Here is an 18861-nt window from a genome sequence, read left to right as displayed (position 1 = left end):
AGGTGTTGAGGAGAAGTGCTAGCCCTCAGCAAAGGGGGATGGGGACGTCTGTACAACAAGATCGGGCCCCAGACGCCCAGCGGAAAAGGAGAGGTGTGTGCGCACTTGGCGGGATTCCAGCCCGGAGCCGGCAGAACCGCGGGCTCCGCTCGGCTCACGGGTGAAGTGTACTTCAGAAGACTCCTTGAGTGCCCCCACCCCTTGGGCAACTCTCAGGACTGTGTCTGCCCCCTCCTTCCCTCCCCCTTCCTGCGGAGGTCCCTCGGCCTGTTCCCGCCGTGGCTTGTACACATTTTCCGATTTCCTGTCAATCTCCGCCCAGCAGCGGCAGCTGGGTGACTCAGGACCCCGGTGCCGGGCCCCCAGCTCCATGAGATCTTTGTTTGCTCAGGCCTTTGGCTCTGGCCCTCTGGCCTAAGGCCCTCAAAGGATTTCCTGAGGCCCGCCCCTGCCCTCTGACAGCCGGGCCAGCGGGCAAGAGGAGGCCTGGGGTGGGGGTCCTTGAGACTAGGGTGGCCACCCCTTCCACTGGGCGCGGGAGATGGAGCATGGAGAGGTAAGGAAGATCTCAGAGAGTCCTTGGGGTGGGGGTGTCATGAGTTACCCTGGGCTGAAGTCAGCTTTGGCACTGGTTGGTTTGAAACGGCCTCTGGGAAAGAGATTTTCCTCTTCTTGCTCCCACTTTGGGTGAAGTGGTGAGAGAGCCTTCCACTTCCTCCCAAGAGCTGAGCTGCATTGGGAGTGGGCCCCTGGAGACCTCCTCAGCCCCACTGGGCCTCTGCTTTGCCACCTGAGGGGTCAGACCCTCAAGGGAGCAGCCCTGGCTTCTTCTACTCAGGCCACGGTAGGGTATTCTGTCTGTCTGACCTCCGGGGGTCCCTTCTCAGTGCCGAGCCTCTTTTTTTTTAAGTTATTAAAAAAAAATTTGGTTGTTCTGGGTCTTTGTTGCGGCACACGGGTTTTTCTCTTGTTGCGGGCTCTTTAGTCGTGGAGTGCGGGCTTAGTTGCCCTGCAGCATACGGGATCTCAGTTCTGTGACCAGGGATCAAACCTGAGTCACCTGCATTGGAAGGCGGATTCTTAACCACTGGACTACCAGGGAAGTCCCCTGGGTCTCTTTTCTGGCCGTCAGACCTTAGTGTGGATCCTAGACTTGAGAGCAGCCTGATTACGTGTGGCTGGCAGGGAAAGACTGGGGCCCAAGAGACAGTGCCTCTCCGTCTCTGTGTTTCGGCCTTGAGCAATTATGTCACCTCTCTGTGTCTCAGTTTCCTCATCTGTAAAATGGGGCTGATAACTGCACCTACCTCACAGGCTTGCTCTCAGGTTCGACAGGTTCATATCTGCACAGGTCTTAGAACAGAACACCCTATAAATGTTAACAGTTTTTTTTTTTCCTCTTCCCCTTCTCTCCGATGGCAGACGACAGGAGTGTGGGCTGGATAAATAGCCTTGGGGCATCCGTCTGACTTAGGGATACTCGCTCTGAGGTCAGAGTGGCACCCTGTGGGTCAGTCAGTCCTGGCTGCCATCCACACCTGCTTCTCTCCTCCCTCTTTCTGTGATGAGCGGAGGCTTTGGAGGTGGGGTCCCAGAGGCCTGATCCCTCTGCCTTCTGACAGCCTGGGGCAGGCCATCAGCCCCTGGAGGATGAGAAAGAGGTGATCCGCCGGGCCATCCAGAAGGAGCTGAAGATCAAGGAGGGTGTGGAAAACCTGCGGCGGGTGGCCACAGACCGCCGCCACCTGGGCCACGTGCAGCAGCTGCTGCGGTCGTCCAACCGCCGCCTGGAGCAGCTGCATGGGGAGCTGCGGGAGCTTCACGCCCGTATCCTGCTGCCCGGGCCTGGGCTGGGCCCGGCTGGTGAGTGAGGAGCACGAGGAGGCCCCTTGGGACGGGAAGTGCCAAGTTGACCCAGCTCCTTGATCTTGGCTCTGATCTACTCTCAGAGCTTCTCTTGAGAGAGCCCTGCCCAAGAGAGTTGGAGAGGAGCAAGCGAGGCATTGGGGGGTGGGGAGGGCTCTCGGCTCTGGGGCAGGCGTTCATGTGCCCCACACTCTGCACACAGAGCCCGCGGCCTCAGGACCTCGGCCGCTGGCCGAGCAGGCAAGGGCTCGGCACCTGGAAGCTCTACAGAGGCAGCTGCAGGTGGAGCTGAAGGTCAAGCAGGGGGCTGAGAACATGACCCACACCTACGCCAGCGGCACTCCCAAGGTAAGGCCCCCTGGGGGGAAGAGATTGTGTTCTCAGATTATTCCAGAAGGTAGTGATCCAGCCCCTAATCTGATAGGGAAATGCAGCCTAGCCATTGATCCTGTAAGGGAGACACTCTACCCTTAGTCTGATGGGGGAGGCAGGCCCCAAATCTCATCTTGACTCCAATCCTTTGTCTAACAAAGAAGGCAAAACAGCAGGGTGATGGGAAATCCCAGCCCAACCCCAAGTCTAGTAGGGAAGTCCCAGCTCCTGTCCCAACTCCCAGCATGATGTGGAAATGGAGGCTTGACCTGAGCCCTTCCTTGTCTAGTCTGATGGGGGAGGCTCTGTTGCAGAGCTAGTCTAAAAAGGGAGGCTTGGAAGCTTCCTGGTTAAAACTGCACTTCTAATGCAAGGGGTGCGGGTTCGATCCCTAGTCAGGGAACTGAGATGCTCACATGCCATGTGGCCTGGGCCCCCAAAAATAATAATAAATAAGTAATTTTTAAAAATAAAATATAAAAAATATTAAAAAGCAGAGACCTTACTTTGCCAACAAAGGTCCGTCTAGTCAAGGCTATGGTTTTTCCAGTAGTCATGTATGGATGTGAGAGTTGGACTGTAAAGAAAGCTGAACTCCGAAGAAATGATGCTTTTGAACTGTGGTGTTGGAGAAGACTCTTGAGAATCTCTTGAACTGCAAGGAGTTCCAACCAGTCCATCTTAAAGGAAACCAGGCCTGAATATTCATTGGAAGGACTGATGCTGAAGCTGAAACTCCAATATTTTGGCCAGCTGATGCGAAGAATTGACTCATTGGAAAAGACCTTGATGCTGGGAAAGATTGAAGGCGGGAGGAGAAGGGGACAAGAGAGGAAGAGATGGCTGGATGGCATCACTGACTCAATGGATGGGAGTTTGGGTAAACTCCGGGAGTTGGCGATGGACAGGGAGGCCTGGAGTGCTGCAGTCCATGGGGTCGCAAAGAGTTGGACACGACTGAGCAACTGAACTGAGCTGAACTGGCTGTAGTTATCTGGTCTACTGAGGAAGGCTTAGCTTCAACTCAGACTGATGGAGGAGGCTTGGTCCAGTCCCCAGTCTGACCAGGAAGGCTCTGGCCTAGTCCTGGCCTGATGGGGTATGTGTTGCAACCCTATAGGAGAGGAAGCTGCTGGCGGCCGCCCAGCAGATGCTCCAGGACAGCCAGCTGAAGGTGGCCCTGCTGCGAATGAAGATCAGTAGCCTGGAGGCCAGCGGGTCCCCCGAGCCAGGTGAGGCCTGGCCAAGGGGGCTGGGCAGGGCGGAGCAGGGCAGGGGCCTGAGGCTGACCTCTCCTCCTCCCAGGTCCTGAGCTGATGGTAGAGGAGCTACGGCACCGTCTACGCATCGAGGCTGCTGTGGCCGAGGGTGCCAAGAACGTGGTGAAGCTGCTCGGTAGCCGGCGAACGCAGGACCGCAAGGTGCTGGCCGAGGTCAGACCGTGCTTCCTGTCTGACTGGTACCACCCTTTGTAGTGGCCATGATACCGCTCGACGGGTATCATGGACCACATCAGCAATGGCCATGAGGAAACAGGAGGCACATTCTTTTTATATATATAATTTTCTTTCTTTCTTTCTTTTTGGCTCTGCTGAGTCTTTGTTGCTGCTTGGGCTTTTCTGTAGTGGTGAGCGGGGGCTACTCTCTAGTTGCGGTTCGTAGGCTTCTCACTGTGGTGGCTTCTCTTGTTGCAGAGCACAGGCTGCAGGGCACAGGGATTCAGGGCTCAGTAGTTGTGGCTCTCAGGCTCTAGAGCACAGGCTCTATAACTGTGGTGCGTGGCTTAGTTGCCCCAAGGCATGTGGAATCTTCCCAGACCAGGGATCGAACCCATGTCTCCTGCACTGGCAGGCAAATTCTTTACCACTCAGCCACCAGGGAAGCCCAGAAGACACATTCTTATCTAGATCAGGGGTCTCCAACTTCCAGGCCGCGGACCGGTACCTCCTGTCAGATCAGCGGCAGCATTAGATTAGAAGTAAAGTGCACAAAAATGTTGTTTAGCCGCTCAGTCGTGTCTGACTCTGCGACCACATGGACTGCAGCACGTCAGGCCTCCCTGTCCTTCACCATCTCCCGGAGCTTGCTCAAACTCATGTCCATCGAGTCAGAGATGCCATCCAACCATCTCGTCCTCTGTTGTCCTCTTCTCCTCCTGCCCTCAATCTTTCCCAGCATCAGGGTCTTTTCTAATGATTCGGCTCTTCGCATCAGGTGGCCAAAGTATTGGAGCTTCAGCTTCACAAAAATGTAATGCGCTTGAATTGTCCTAAAACCATCCCTCCCGCCTCCAGTCCGTGGAAAAATTGTCTTCCACAAAACCAGTCCCAGCTGTCAAAAAAAGTTGGGGACCACTAGTCTAGACCTCATCCAGAGTGCCTCTGGGTGGCCTGAGCCACTGCCCCTGCCATTACCCCAGGGCCCTGCATCCCCTGCCCGTATGCCTCCTGCAGGCTCAGGCCCAGCTCCAGGAGTCCTGCCAGAAACTGGACCTCCTGCGGCTGGCCTTGGAGCAGCTGCTGGAGAGACTGCCTCCTGCCCACCCTCTGCGCGGCAGAGTGGCCCGGGAGCTGCGGACTGCTGCGTCTGGGAACCCACAGCCTTCAGGGACGCTCGTGAAGCCCACCGCCATGACAGGTACCTGGGAGCCCATCCTACTTCAAAGCTCTCCTTCCCTTCCAGGGAGGAGCCTGGAACTCAGTGGGGAAGAATTTTGGAGAAGATTTCCAATCCCGGCTTCACCATCCCTTAGCTGTGTGACCTTGGGCGACTGACACCCCCTCTCCAGACCTCAGTTTATCACTCTGTCAAATGGGGGTGGTAACAGCTCCTACTTCATAGGACTCTGGTGTGACAATTCAGTGAGTTGTTGCATGTGAAGTGCTCGAATTTTCACACCAACCCTATGAAGTAGGTGATGTTATCACCCCCATTTGACAGAGTGATAAACTGAGGTCTGGAGAAGGGGTGTCAGTCGCCCAAGGTCACACAGCTAAGGGATGGCGAAGCCAGGATTGAAAATCTTCTCCAAAATTCTTCCCCAGTGTGTTTCAATGAGGAACCATGAGAGTGTTAGGCTGGATTTGACAGTGTTAGGGAGCTCACAGCCCTGGAGACCTTGGTACCCAGTTCTGGGCAGTTTTCACTATTAGAAAGTTCTTCCTTATCCCAAGTGGATCTGACACTATGGAAGCCCTGAGCTTCCCACCTGGGACCCAGTGCCAACTAGAGGGCCCAGCCCCTGCCTGCACAGAGCTGGTACAGAATAGATAGGCCTTGTCCCATTGTGAGCAGAGCTGAAGGGGAAAAGTACAGGGACTGCACGGGCCCCCTCACCTGGCCTTGGGGAACCAAGGAATGCTTCCTGGAGGGGGAGGCATGTCCTTGAAGGGCTTATGGGAGTTGACCAAGTCGACAAGCTGGGAAAGGTGAGGGCAAGGTCTTATTTGTTGTTCTCTTGCTACGTCCTGTCCGAGTCTGTAACCGCATGGACTACAGCACGCCAGGCCTCCCTGTCCCTCACTATTTCCCAGTCTTTCCAAGTGTGTGTCTGTTGAATCGGTGATGCTATCCAACCATCTCTAGGGCTTGTTAAAAGGCCTAAAATTCAGGTACTTGAAGCTACCCCATAAGCTGTCTTCCAGCTAAACACCCACATTCCTCCAGTCATTCTTTCTAGGATGACCTTCCCATCCTGAGCACTGCCTCGGTTTACAAGGTCTATCGGAGTATAACCCTCCAGGCCCCGACTCCCTAAATGGTGCTCTTCGGTCCCATGTGTGGCCTCAAGAGCTGCTAGAGTCCTACTGCTTCCTCTACCCTTGGAGGGACAAATCTCTACTGGTCCTCAGAATGAACCCACTTGGTTGGCAAAACACACTGGTACCCACAGCAGGAAGTGGGGCTGAGTTGGCACTCCTTTCCACTGAATGGATGGGGAAACAGGCCCTGGGAAGAGGTGGCTGGCCAGGCACCCTGCTCCTCTGGGGCTCTCGAACCTGGCATGGTGCTCCCTAGGCCCAGAGCCCTGGGCAGCATGCGGACTGAGGTCTGAGTCTGACTCCTCTGCCTCTGTGTCCCTGCTTCTTCCCACACATAGAGGGCTGGCAGGAGGGGAGGACCAGTTGGTCGGCCCCCAGGGTGGCCCCCAGGTGGCAGCCGAGGCCTAAGGCAAGCAGGCTGTTGGTTTGCTACCTCCGTGAGAAGGCAGCATTCCTGGGGTCCCAGCGACCCCTTGGAGGATGGTGTCCGATGATGGCCCCTCACTACGCTCCCCGACAGGGACGCTGCAGGTCCGCCTCCTGGGCTGTGAGCAGCTGCTGATAGCGGTGCCTGGACGTTCCCCCGCGGCCGCGCTGGCCGGGAGCCCCTCCCAAGGCTGGCTTCGGAGCAGAGCCAAGCAGCAGCGTGGGGGAGGCGAGCTGGCCAGTGAGTAGGGGGCCCGGGGAGCTGGGGAACGTGAAGGTCCCCCCACCACTGCTGGCCTGCCCTGAGCCCCACCTCTGGCCTTGCAGGTGAGGTGCTGGCTGTGTTGAAGGTGGACAATCGCGTTGTGGGCCAGACAGGCTGGGGGCCTGTGGCCAAGCAGTCCTGGGACCAGAACTTTGTCATTGCCCTGGAGCGGGTGAGGCTGCCCTTGTGTGGACGGGGGTGATCGTGGGCAGCAGGGTAGAAAGCTGGATGGGTAGTGGCTGGTGCCAGGCTCCCCCTGACTCAATTTGGTCTTCCTGTGTAGGCCCGGGAGCTGGAGATCGGGGTCCACTGGCGGGACTGGAGGCAGCTGTGCGGTGTGGCCTTCCTGCGGCTGGAGGACTTCCTGGACAATGCCTGTCACCAGCTGTCCCTCAGCCTGGTGCCACAGGGACTGCTCTTCGCCCAGGTGCCTCCCGGCCCCTGCCCTCTGACCTCACGGGCCCCTGGCTCTGTTAGCGCGAGAGGGGCCTTGGAGACTGTGCTCCCCCACCAACCCACAGCTAGGAGTGGAAATTGAGGCCCTGAGGGAGGAGCTCTCCAGGGATGAAAGATTCCCAGCCGCTCTCTGAGGACTTCACAGGAGAGGAACGGCCTCTCCTTGTCCTGACCGCCCCGCCGCATGCACGACCCTGGACAAGTCCCTTTCTTCTCCAGGCCTCAGTTCCCCTCCTGGTACCAGTGAGGATGCTGAATCCATTCTCTGTGAATCCCTGTAGCTCTTGCATCTGTTGACAATGGGCTCAGGCTGGGATCCTGGAGGCTGAGGAGGTGCCCAGGGCAGGTTGGCAGGTGGGAGGGGACTGGTCTTCAGCCCTGCCCCCTGCCCCCACAGGTGACCTTCTGTGACCCTGTCATTGAGAGGAGGCCCCGACTGCAGAGGCAGAAACGCATTTTCTCAAAACGCAGAGGTATGGAAGGCTGGCGAACAGGGAGCAGGGCTGGGCCCCTCCAGAGACCTCGAGACTGAGGCCGCTTCTGTCCCAGGTCAGGACTTCCTGAGGGCTTCCCAGATGAACCTCAGCATGGCAGCCTGGGGGCGCTTGGTCATGAGCCTGCTGCCGCCCTGCAGCTCCCCAAGCACCATCAGCCCCCCCAAAACGTGCTCCCAGACCCCAGCCACACCCCAGCGGGCCACCGATCCCGACTCGCCCAGGTGAGGAACCTCGCTCACCCCAGGCTGCCTGCTTCTCTGCGGTGTCACCTCTCTCCAGACGCAGATGGTGCCTGCCCCGTGGCTCACCCTCTGACCTGTCTGTCTGTCTCGCGTGGCTGTGCGTCCACCCCCGCCCTCCCTGCCTGCCACTGTTCCAGCCGTCTGTGCCCAGTATATGTCTGCTTCTATCCCACAGTAACTTCCCACCCAAGAAGACCCCCTTGCGAGAAGAGATCCAACCCCCACCCAAGCCCCCTCGCCTCTACCTGGCCCAGGAGCCAACCCCCGAAGAGATGCCGGTGAGGGGCAGCAGGGCAGGGTTGGTCACCCTGGGTGCTGCCCAGGTCGGGTGGCAGGGCTGGAGGGAAGGAAGCCCTGCTCTGCCTTGAGACCCTCTCCCCTCACAGCGCACCAAACGCCCCCACATGGAGCCCAGGATTCGACTCGAGCCGCCTCTGCCAGCCCCGGCTACCAGGTACCCCGGCGGGCTCACCTCAGTGTTTGAGACATTTTATCCACTCATCTGGGTATTTGCATGTCAGATGTTCACATCTCACCCTGGGCTCCTTGGCTTGCTCTCAGGTTCTCACTCGCTGAACCCACATTATTGAGCTCAGCCTGCCTGCCAGACCCCAGGAAACTGCAGTCCCGGGAACCCTGCCCCACCCCGGGCTCTGCAGCTCCCCACTAGAGGGGGACCACCCAGGATTGAACACAGGGGGTTTGGAGCGACTCCTGGTGGAGGCCCAGCCCTTTCTTGTTCTGGGGGCTTCCTGTATCCTCTCTCTTGCAGGAAACCCCCCCGGCTTCAGGACTTCCGCTGCTTGGCCGTGCTGGGCCGGGGCCACTTTGGGAAGGTAAGGGGCTGAGGAGGTGCAGCAGAAGGGGGTGGGCAGCCCTCAGCACATTTGCTAGAGGGCTCTGGGCTCTGGGGGGCAGTGGGCAGGGGAAGCAGGCTCCTGTACTTCCCACCTGGAGCCCAAACCTCTCTCTGGTCCCCAGGTCCTCTTGGTCCAGTTCAGGGGGACGGGGCAATACTATGCCATCAAAGCACTGAAGAAGCAGGAGGTGCTGAGCCGGGACGAGATTGAGAGGTGTGTGTTGAGGTTGGGGGTCTCCCAGTACCCCAGTGTCTGGAGAGAACTCAGGACTGCAGGCCTGGGCTGCACTGGTGGCTCCAGAAGGCAGCTGAATGCTGCTGGGGCTTTGAAGAAGTGACCCTGTGGGGCCAGCCAGGCCTGGGCTCTTTTATTAGCAACTGCAGTTGTGAACTGTGTACCCTTGGGCAGGTCTCCTCTCTGTGCACCTCAGGTTCCTCATCTGTGAAATGGGAACAGGGTGGGGGTACAAGTTCGAGCCCTGTGCCAGCCCTGGGTACATATGAACCGTCACTCTACCTGCCTGGCAGTTTTAAGAGCCAGTGACCCAGGGGAGTTGTGTGGGTGACAGGGCACAGCCAGGGGAGGTCTTAGTTCCCTTTTGGGTTCCCTCCTTGCCTGTAAAACCCACGCCCTACTCTTGCAGCCTGTACTGTGAGAAGCGAATCCTCGAGGCTGTGGGCTGCACAGGGCATCCGTTCCTGCTTCCCCTCCTCGCCTGCTTCCAGACCTCCAGCCACGCCTGCTTTGTGACCGAGTTCGCGCCTGGCGGTGACCTCATGATGCAGATCCATGAGGACGTCTTCCCTGAGCCCCAGGCCCGGTGGGTCCCCCTCTCGCCTCTTCCCGCTAGCTTTCCCTGGGCCCTCTGTCCCTGGCGGCGCCTTCATCCTGCTTCCTCTAGGGTGCCCATCAGCCAAAGAGCGCGTGCAGTCAGGGAGGTCTTGGTTCACATCTTGGTTATCAAGCCCTCACAGCCTTTGTGACCTCAGATCTCAGTGTATATGGTGGTGAACTGGGAATAATGATAACTGCTTTATAGGCTTGGTGCATCGGACATAACATTTAAAACTGTGGCGCCTAGGAACTGGTGAGCAGTAAGGGACTGACAGATGGCGTTGTTATGTCTTGCCCACCAGAGTATGGACTCTGGAGCCCAGATTCACGTGTCAGCCCTGTGACCCAGGGTGGGTTGTTTACCAGGAGTCTCAGATCCTTTTCAAAAAATAGTCATGATGAGGCTTCCCTGGGTGGTCTAATGCTTAAGAACCCGCCTGCGAGTGCAGGGGACACAGGTTCGATTCCTGGTCCAGGAAGATCTCACATGTCTCGGAGCAACTACCGAGCCCAAGGGCTGCAACTACTGAAGCCCGCACACCTCGAGCCCATGCTCTGTAGCTGAACCTATGAAACAGTTATCATTACCCGCAATTCACCGCAATGAGAAACCCAGGCACCACAGTGAAGAGTAGCCCCTGCTCACCGCAACTAGAGGAAGCCTGTGCACAGCAACGAAGACCCAGCACAGTTAAAAAAAAAAATGCGTAACATTTTTTAAAAATTAAAAAAAAAAATAGGCATGAGGGGACCAACGGAGGCTGCCAGGAGGATGCCAGGATGGGCATGTGGACATTTGGTGTCATTCCTGGCACAATCTAAGGGCCTGGGAAGGGTAGGCTGTTATCAGAAGGAGCACCACCCCTGCCCCATGAGGCTCCTCCCAGCCTCTCGCCCACATCTGACGCTGGCAGGGATATCGGGGGTCCCCAGGCCATGGCCACCCTGGTGCCTCCCTGCCCTGTCTCCCACAGTCCTGGGCCTGAACTCCCTCCTGCACCAACCCTCCAGGTTCTATCTGGCCTGTGTGGTCCTGGGGCTGCAGTTCTTACACGAGCAGAAGATCATTTACAGGTAACTTGCCCCCAGGATCCTGGGGGAGTAGGCAAGGGGGTCAGGGGCTGCCCTCCTCCTGGGCTGCTATGAGGCGGGGCCGCTGTTCCCTGGGCCTCAGCACTTCTCAGCTCCTTCGGGGTCTGCCCTGCCTTGCCCTCAGAGACCTTAAGTTGGATAATCTTCTCCTGGACGCCCAGGGTTTCCTGAAGATCGCGGACTTTGGGCTTTGTAAGGAAGGTGGGTGCCTCCCATTAAAAGAGCCTGTGTCCTCCCGCCTTGCTCGCTCCACTGAGGCCAGAAGGGTGGCAACGAGTGGCATCTTCCAGAAAATGTGCCTCCCAGCCCTCCTTCCAGGGACCAGCTAGACGCATTGGCTTGTCCTTCCCCGCCCTAAAAACTTGGAAAGACCCCCTTGGCCTCGGCCGGAGGGAGAGCCTGGGCTAGGAGAGGGCACTGGGTTCTGCTTTCTGCATGGCCCTGGCACACAGGCTTTGCTGAGACTCATGTTCCTCATCTATCAGGTGGCATAAAAACCGTTCCCACCTCCAAGGATGCGGGGCAGGGCTTGGCACGAGGTTCCTTGCATGGGGTCCTAAGGGTTGGTGGTTGATTCTTACAACCAGAGGTTCTTGTGGCTGCCACAGCATGCTGGCATCAGTGTGGGTGTTGGTTGGCAGGGATCGGCTTCGGGGACCGGACAAGCACCTTCTGCGGCACCCCGGAGTTTCTGGCCCCCGAGGTGCTGACTCAGGAGGCCTACACGCGGGCTGTGGACTGGTGGGGACTGGGCGTGCTGCTCTATGAGATGCTGGTGGGCGAGGTGAGTGTTGGATGGGGAGAGCTTCTGGGGCCCCCAGGTTGGGTGGAGGTGGGGGGGTGGCGCTCCCTGCTGAGCCCCCTCCCTGCAGTGCCCGTTTCCAGGGGACACCGAGGAGGAGGTGTTTGACTGCATCGTCAATGCGGAAGCCCCGTACCCCCGCTTTCTGTCGGTGCAAGGCCTCGAGCTTATTCAGAAGGTAATTGCTGCAGGGTCCCGGGCTGGGCCAGAGAGCTACTCGTGGCTCTCCGGGCTCCCTACCCGAGAGGCTGGGGGCAGGCGGCAGTGCCTGGGGCTGAGCGCCCTGAATGAACCCTGTCCTCGCCCCCAGCTCCTCCAGAAGTGCCCCGAGAAGCGCCTGGGGGCAGGCGAGCGAGATGCTGAGGAAATCAAGACCCAGCCTTTCTTCAGGGTGAGCGGTCGTGCCACGGTGGTCCCGGTGCCTGGCGCAGAGGGAGGGGTTGAGGGCCCACGGGGGCTGCTGTTCCCATCATCTGAGGTACGCCTTTGCCCCCAGACCACCGACTGGCAGGCTCTGCTCGCCCGCGCCGTCCAGCCCCCCTTTGTGCCCACCCTCTGCGGCCCCACAGACCTGCGCTACTTCGAGGGCGAGTTCACGGGGCTGCCGCCTGCCCTGACCCCACCTGACCCCCGCAGTCCCCTCACCGCCCACCAGCAGGCTGCCTTCCGGGACTTCGACTTCGTGTCTGAGAGATTCCTGGAGCCCTGAGGGCCTCCCGGCCTCTCTACCCCCTGCCCACTCCCCCACCCCGGACGGTTTGAGCCTCTGCTTTGCCCACCTGTCTGCCCACCTGGGCACCCTGGGATTGATGGGCCCTTGGGGCTCGAGGTGGTGGACATGGGGCTGCTGTTGTGGGCACTGCTCAGTCACCGGGCGAGTGCTGCCCGCCCCCTTCTCCCAACCTCCTCTCCCCTGCCTGCTGCGAGACCTAGACCAGAAAGAGTGGCACAGTGAGGAATGGTTTGTTTTTTTTAATACTTGACTTGCTTTATGGTTCATTAAATTTATAAAACTGTGCAGTGGACGCAGTCTGGCTTGGGGGGTGGGATGGAGATGTCCGAAGCCCAGGTGTCTCTTTGTGCCTGAGCCTCCACCATGGGTCCTCTTCCTTTTCTTCTGCCTGGGGAGGTCAGAGCTGCCCACCGAGGCTGGGTATAGTCCCTCGGCTCTACTCTGAGGCCTGGAAGGAGTGGGCAGGAGTGAGGAGCCCCAGGCCCTTGGAGGGTCGACCCCTCTGGGTTCAGCCTCTCTGGTTTTCAGGCACCAGATGGTAGCCCCGGCTTCCAGCGACCCTAAACAGCTTGGCTACTGCCTTCCTCCTCCTCGTCCTCGGCCCAGAGGGTCTCCCAGGACCCCGAGGGCCATCCACAGAAGAAGTGGGCCAGGTTGCGGGTCAGGCCACGGTCGAAGGGGTTGCCAGGGCGCTGGCGGAGGTAGGCGATGCGGTGGGAGGAGATGAACTCCCAGGTGGTGGTGTTGCTGGCCACCAGGTAGAGGTGCGAGGCTAGGAGCAGGCCGGCCACCAGGGAGAAGAGCGACAACAGCAGGAAGGTGGCGAACAGGAGCCCACTGGACCGCAGCCAGAGCCCCCAGGGCTGGAAGAAGCGGAGGCCAGACCTGCAACGGAAGGAGAGCGACAAGGATCCAGAGCTGGGTCGCCCGAGGCGATGGCCGTTTGGGAGAGGGTCCGAGGCCCCTGAAGAGGGAGCCTGGGGGGTGCTGGTCCTCCCCCACACCCAGGGCACCAGGGAAACCCACCATGCCAGGTACAGGGCCCACAGAAGCACCACCAGTTGCAGCGCCAGGTAGGCCACGAAGAGCGGGTGGTTGCGCTCGCCCACACAGTTCTCCATCCAGGGGCAGTGGTGGTCATAGCGGCGGACACAGCGGCGGCACTCACGGCAGTGCCGAGCCCGCAGGGGTTGCTGTGGGCACAGAGGGAGTTGGGCCTCAACACCGGCTCCCCTCTAGGCCCAGCAATGAGGACGGGAGGTCAGGGCTGGCATCTGGGAGGGCTTCCTGGAGGAGGGGGGTGAGGCCAAGGAGTCTCGGCCTTGCCTGAGTCCTCCCACAGAGGTCCCCGCATCACCCACCAGCACCATGCAGTATCTGCAGCGCCGAAGGGGGATGGCCTGAGGAACCATGGCTGTCTGCTCTTCCTTGGCCTCCTCCTGAAAAACGGGGGACAGAGGATGAGATGGGGGTCCCTTGGGAGGCAGATGAGACTTGTGGGTGTCTCCCTTGGGGGCCAGCTTAGCTCTGGGTGTGCACATTTGGGGGCCCATCCCATGTGTCATCGAGGTGGTAGAGTGGGGCAGGGTGCCCTGGACTGCGAGATTGTGTGACTTTTGCCAGTTACTTCCCCTCTGGACCTTGGCAATTTTCTCATTGTAGGACGGGGCCCTAGGTCTGGCAAGACAATTCCCTGGGATTCCCTAGGAAAGCTCTCAGCTAGGTCTAGCATGAGACTCCCTGGAGTCTTGAGTTCCCTGGTGGAGGGAGGAGGGCTTTGGGCCTTCTCGTTACCTGGGGCTGAGGCAGGACATTCACGTAGCCCGGATCCATGAGTGACACGGTCAGGTAAAGCAGCAGGGAGGCCAGCACGAGCAGCAGGAAGGTGAGGGGCAGGAGCAGCTCCCCCTGCTCTTCCCACTGCCGAAGTGCTGGAGAGGCCAGAGGGGGAGAGTGAGGCCAGGACCATGGACCGGCGTGGCGGGGGAGGGTGCAACTGGAGGGGGGAAGTGTGTCCCTGGCTGAACAAAGTCCTGGAAATGGGGTTTGATGAATGGTCGGGTGTGGCCACTACATAGGGTGCAGGAGGGAGAAGTTCAGGTTTGGGAGAAGAGAAAAAAAGCAGTTAATCTACACTATCTCTGGAGGGCAGTAGGGAACCATGCAAGCTTACAGGGTCAGATATTTTTCTGAACTGCTTCCCAGGTGGCACTAACAATAAAGAAGCTCCTGCCAATGCAGGAGACATAAGAGACTCGAGTTCTATCCCTGGGTTGGGAAGATCCCCTGGAGGAGGGAATGGCAATCCACTCCAGTATTCTTGCCTGGAGAATCCCATGGACAGAGGAGCCTGGTGGGTTACAGCCCGTAGGTTTGCACAGTCAGACATGACTGAAGCGACTTAGCATGCATGTTTCTGAAAGCCTTCTTAGTGCTAAAGTAAAGATGCATCAGAGGGGAGGCCTATCCAGGACACAGAGAGGAGCGTGTCTGGGCAAGGGTAACGGCAGGGGGGTTGGCCAGATTGGAGGTAAGGGGTGAGGGGACCAGACTTGGCTGGATATGGGGTACAGGGAGGAGGACTCTGGCTCTGAGATGGGAAGAGGCTGGCCAGGTCAGAGATACACAAGAAACAGAGAGAGAGAAGGGTGTGGCTGGCAGGTTGGAATGCTGTAGGGGAGTCCAGGCCACCTTCAGGGTCCAGCCCATGGAGGTGACTGAAGGTTTGGGGGAAAGGGGTGGAGGGCTGAGCAGGGAGAGGCAGGAGTCAGCCAGCCAGACATCAGAGTATGGACAACTCAGGTGCCCCTTGACTGTAAAAGGGAGTGGAGAAGAAAAGGAGGTTGCAGTGGGGGGTTTCTCTCTGGTGGGGAGACTGAGCAGGTTTTTAGGCTAAGGGGTGAAGCCAGTGGAGGAGACTCAGGTCTTGGGAGGAAAGTGAGAATGCCCCTGGTCCAGGAGGTTAGGCTGCAGCGAGGAGGAAGGGGTGGGGCTTGTGGTGGTGGTAGTGAGGAAGGGCGAAAGCCTGTGCTGGAGGTGCCCTGTGGCAGGTAAAGAGGGGGGAAGGATGGAAGTGGGTGGGTGGAATGAATGAGCGCTCACAGGGATGAGAACAAGAGGGACAGGCTGTTCCCCTATGCCGTGTCCTCTTGCCTGAAGGTGGGGAGCCCAGACTTGGGGCAGCTAGGGCCACGCAGGGATGGGGTGGGCGGGATGCCAGCCCTTCATTTAGCTGATCCTCGGAATCTTGGAGTCAATTCCTGGGAAGGGTCGGGCGGGTCCCAGGATCAGGGAAGATGGGGTCTCGAACAGGTCGTAGGATCAGGTGGGCACCGGGTGGGTCCTGGGACAGGCAAGGGTATCTGGCAGGGATCAGGAAGATTCTGGGATTAATTAGAGATCAACTGGGTATTAGGCGGAAAGCAGGTGGCTCTTGGAATGAGAGGTGGGAGAGGGCCTCTGGCGCTGGAGGAGTCGGGGGAATCCCAGGATCTCCGAGGGGTTCGACAAGGGACTCAGTGAGACCCAAACATCTGAGGAATCACGCGGGATCGGGTGGGTCCGGGGTCGCGAGGGTTCCGGCTCACCGGTATCATGCAGGAAGAGTACCAACGTGATCCCCCAGGTCAGCACAGTATGCCCGGTCCGCACCAGGACCCCAGGGGTGAGGAGCGCCCAGGGCGCCATCGCCTCGGCCCCGGGCCCCACCCGGAAGAAGCGCTCAGAGGGGCGGGCCCTCCGAGGAACAGGGCCCGTGGCCACCCGGGGATTGGCGGGTACGGGGCTGTGGGCGTGGCCGGATCGGGCCAGGGAGGCCGCCTATTGGGCGACAGCTGCGGTTTAGTAGGCCCTCGAGCCAACAGGTGCCTGAAGAAGCTGAGGGCGGGGCCGGCGCGCGCGCAGCCGGTAACTCCCCCAGCTCCATCCTCCACCCCCCCGACCTGAGCATTCAGGTAACTTTCAAAAACCGAGCTCCCGTTGCGAGTCCCGACCCAGTCCCGTTGGAGTTCCACCACCCGCCCCCAGGCCACAGCCTCACGCATGCGTCCCGGAAGATCCAAGTGTTGTGACTCCAGGTGGCAGAATTGCGCCCGCTTCGGAGATGAGATGCTCGAAGCCTCAAGAGAGGCAGGACTAGCCCAAAGTGACTCCGAGATAACTTTACCTCCGTCTACTCATTTTCAGATTTTGCAGACAGGATGAGAGCAGAGTGGAGGTACGTGGTAGCAGATTCTGGCTATGAGGGGCCCGACTGGGTCACAGCCCTAAATCCCAGCACTGCCCCTTCCTACCTGTGTGCTCTTGGGCAAGTTACAAAACCACGCGGAGTTCTGTTTCTGTCTATATGATGGAGATGATAATTGTACCCCTCCTCAGGTGGTTGGAGGACTAAATATTGGAAATAGTGTCTAGTACAGGACTGGTCGCCTCAGCTGTAAACCAGCACCTACATTGCCCAACCTAGGGTTTCAGGCTGATCTATGTAAAGTGAAAGTGAAAGTAAAGTCGCTCAGTCGTGTTCCACTCTTTGCAGCCACATGGACTGTAGCCTACCAGGCTTCTCCGTCCATGGAATTCTCCAGGCAAGAATACTGGAGTGGTACCATAAAGCCTAGTCATTCACTACTTTCATTCCTTTACTGTGTTCCCAGGGCCTTCCCCTTCCAGCCCTGCCTTTCCTTCTTTTCCTCCCACTGATACCAACATCCACCTTCCTCCATCAGATTAGTGCCCTCCTGGCTCCGCAATATACTCTTATGACATTTGTTGTTTTTGTCAGCTCAACATCCCTTTTTCTGTTGGAGAACTGACTCCTGTGTGGATCTGGAAGAACTATGTCCCTCACTTATAGGGTGGTGGGAGAGAGACCGTGGGCCTGTGACTAGAAGGCAAACAGGGTCCTCATCTCATTATCCCCAGTGATTGGACCTAAGTGGTGGGCATGTGACTTGGCAGGGTCAATCAGAATCATTCCATGAGAGTATGCTATAGATGCGGAGAGAGAAAGGGGCATTCTTTTGGATCTCAAGCATGAGAAATAGGATATAATGGCAATTGGCAGCCAGTTTTATGCTATGTGGTGAGAGATTCTGGGAGAAGAGGAGGCCAACTATAAAGAGATGTAGAGATAACCAGCACTGAAGTAGGGAGTGAGAAACAGTCTTTTTTTTTTTTTTTAAGATATTTATTTATTTGGGTGTGCTGGGTCTTAGCTGTGGCATGGAGGATCTTTAGTTGCAGCGTGAGGCATTTTTAGTTGCAGCATGTGGGGTCTAGTTCCCTGACCCCATGTGGGATCTTCTCAGACCAGGGATCAAACCAATGTTCCCCGCATTGGCAGGGGATTGAGCTCAGGCCCCCTTCACTAGTAGTGCAGAGTCTTAGCCACTCGACCACCAGGGAAGTCTGGAGAGATAGTCTTAAAAACATGGTCTGAGCCCCTAGATCTGACTGTTACTAAAGCTGATCTTAATACTAGATTCCCAGTTGCATTAATGAATGAAATTCCTCTTACCTTTGACTAACTTAGGTAAGTGTTTGAGTGTCTGTCACTTGTGGCTTTGTCTTAATCACTGCAATGGTTGCATGGCTTAGTGTGCCGAGTGGGGACATCTACTAATTATGGGACTTCCCTGGTGGCTCAGTGCTAAAGAATCTGCCTGGCAGTGCAGGGGACACTGGTTTGATCCTTGGTCCAAGAAGATCCCACATGCCTTGAGGCAGCTGAGCCCGTGAGACATAACTACTAAGCCTGTGCTCTAGAGCCTGAGACCCACAACTACTGAGCCCACATGTTGCAACTCCTGAAGCCTGCATGCCACAGAGCCGTGCTCTGCAGTGGAAAGCCCACACGTGGCAACAAAGAGTAGCCCCCACTCACTGCAGTGAGAAAGAGGAAGCCCACACACAGCAATGAAGACCCAGCACAAACAAAAATAAATAAATTTTAAAAAAGAAACAATCCTGAGGATTCCACGAGTCAGCCCCTATGCTGGTGTCAAAGATTAAAATAAGGTTGGACATTAGTTAAATTTGTAAGGACAGATTTTACTCAGTAAAATACTAAAATACCGCAATAGTATTGTAAAATACAATACAAAATAGGGAAGAGGATCCAACAAGAACTGAATGTAACTTTGATTTGTACAGAGGTGATTGGGTATTTTAAAGGGAGAATGAGGGAGTAGAGATGGGGGAGGACAGGGGCTTGATGAGACTCAGGGAATTGAAGACTTACAAAGAGCGGGTCAGGGTAAATGCTCATTAAGCCAACTGTGTCTGCTAGCTGGCAGCAACTGAAGTTAGGCTTCTGTCCTCCCTTGGAGACTGGGAGACAAAGGCCTGATCCTTCCTGATGATTACATTTTAAAGGGATGGCTTTCAGGTCCTTGAGAAAGATGCTGCTGAGTTATAGGAGGTACAGATACGCCTCAGAGGGACAGAGGAAGCATTCACAACTTTAAGCTGTTTTTAGTAAATGCTCTAAGAAAGGCTGTTCAGATGTCAAACAGAAAATTCGTTTTTTTTTTAATATAATTTTTTAAAATTTTTTGCTATGCTGAGTCTTGGTTGCTGCATGGACTTTTCTCTAGTTGTGGTAAGCAGAGGCTGTTCTCTCTAGTTGTGGTGTGCAGGCTTCTCATTGCCGTGGCTT

The 18861-nt window shown here is 57.3% G+C and overlaps 2 protein-coding genes across 4 annotated transcripts in view; one reads left to right on the top strand and one right to left on the bottom strand.

The window, feature by feature from the left end:
• The window catches only part of PKN3 (protein kinase N3), a 13685-nt gene extending 1195 nt beyond the window's left edge, over nt 1-12490 (top strand). The window contains exons 1-22 of one of the 3 annotated variants that reach the window (XM_010856830.1): nt 7-556; nt 1623-1863; nt 2069-2214; nt 3359-3470; nt 3544-3671; nt 4692-4875; nt 6520-6666; nt 6753-6862; nt 6974-7117; nt 7544-7619; nt 7696-7864; nt 8061-8163; nt 8272-8339; nt 8658-8721; nt 8867-8958; nt 9389-9565; nt 10591-10653; nt 10796-10872; nt 11313-11455; nt 11544-11651; nt 11784-11864; nt 11970-12490. In XM_010856830.1, coding sequence (XP_010855132.1) covers nt 542-556; nt 1623-1863; nt 2069-2214; nt 3359-3470; nt 3544-3671; nt 4692-4875; nt 6520-6666; nt 6753-6862; nt 6974-7117; nt 7544-7619; nt 7696-7864; nt 8061-8163; nt 8272-8339; nt 8658-8721; nt 8867-8958; nt 9389-9565; nt 10591-10653; nt 10796-10872; nt 11313-11455; nt 11544-11651; nt 11784-11864; nt 11970-12182 — 2661 coding nt within the window. In that variant the 5' untranslated portion in view covers nt 7-541 and the 3' untranslated portion in view covers nt 12183-12490. Of the gene's footprint in view, nt 1-6; nt 557-1622; nt 1864-2068; nt 2215-3358; nt 3471-3543; nt 3672-4691; nt 4876-6519; nt 6667-6752; nt 6863-6973; nt 7118-7543; nt 7620-7695; nt 7865-8060; nt 8164-8271; nt 8340-8657; nt 8722-8866; nt 8959-9388; nt 9566-10590; nt 10654-10795; nt 10873-11312; nt 11456-11543; nt 11652-11783; nt 11865-11969 lie in introns of those variants that run through there. The other 2 variants (XM_010856831.1, XM_010856829.1) reach the window with 2 other exon arrangements.
• Nucleotides 12434-15935, bottom strand: ZDHHC12 (zinc finger, DHHC-type containing 12). Its single transcript, XM_010856832.1, has 5 exons — nt 15794-15935; nt 14001-14137; nt 13568-13645; nt 13233-13399; nt 12434-13091 (listed from the first exon to the last, which is right to left on the bottom strand). Exons 1-5 carry the CDS (start codon nt 15891-15893, stop codon nt 12767-12769), a joined length of 807 nt encoding a protein of 268 aa, XP_010855134.1. The 5' UTR covers nt 15894-15935; the 3' UTR covers nt 12434-12766.
• Between the last annotated feature and the right edge of the window lie 2926 nt (nt 15936-18861).

Source organism: Bison bison, unplaced genomic scaffold, assembly GCF_000754665.1.
Source record: "Bison bison bison isolate TAMUID 2011002044 unplaced genomic scaffold, Bison_UMD1.0 scf7180017864375, whole genome shotgun sequence".
NCBI lineage: Eukaryota > Metazoa > Chordata > Mammalia > Artiodactyla > Bovidae > Bison > Bison bison.
The sequence above is the reverse complement of the archived record's forward strand: the minus strand, read 5'-3'. Positions and strand labels throughout refer to the sequence as shown.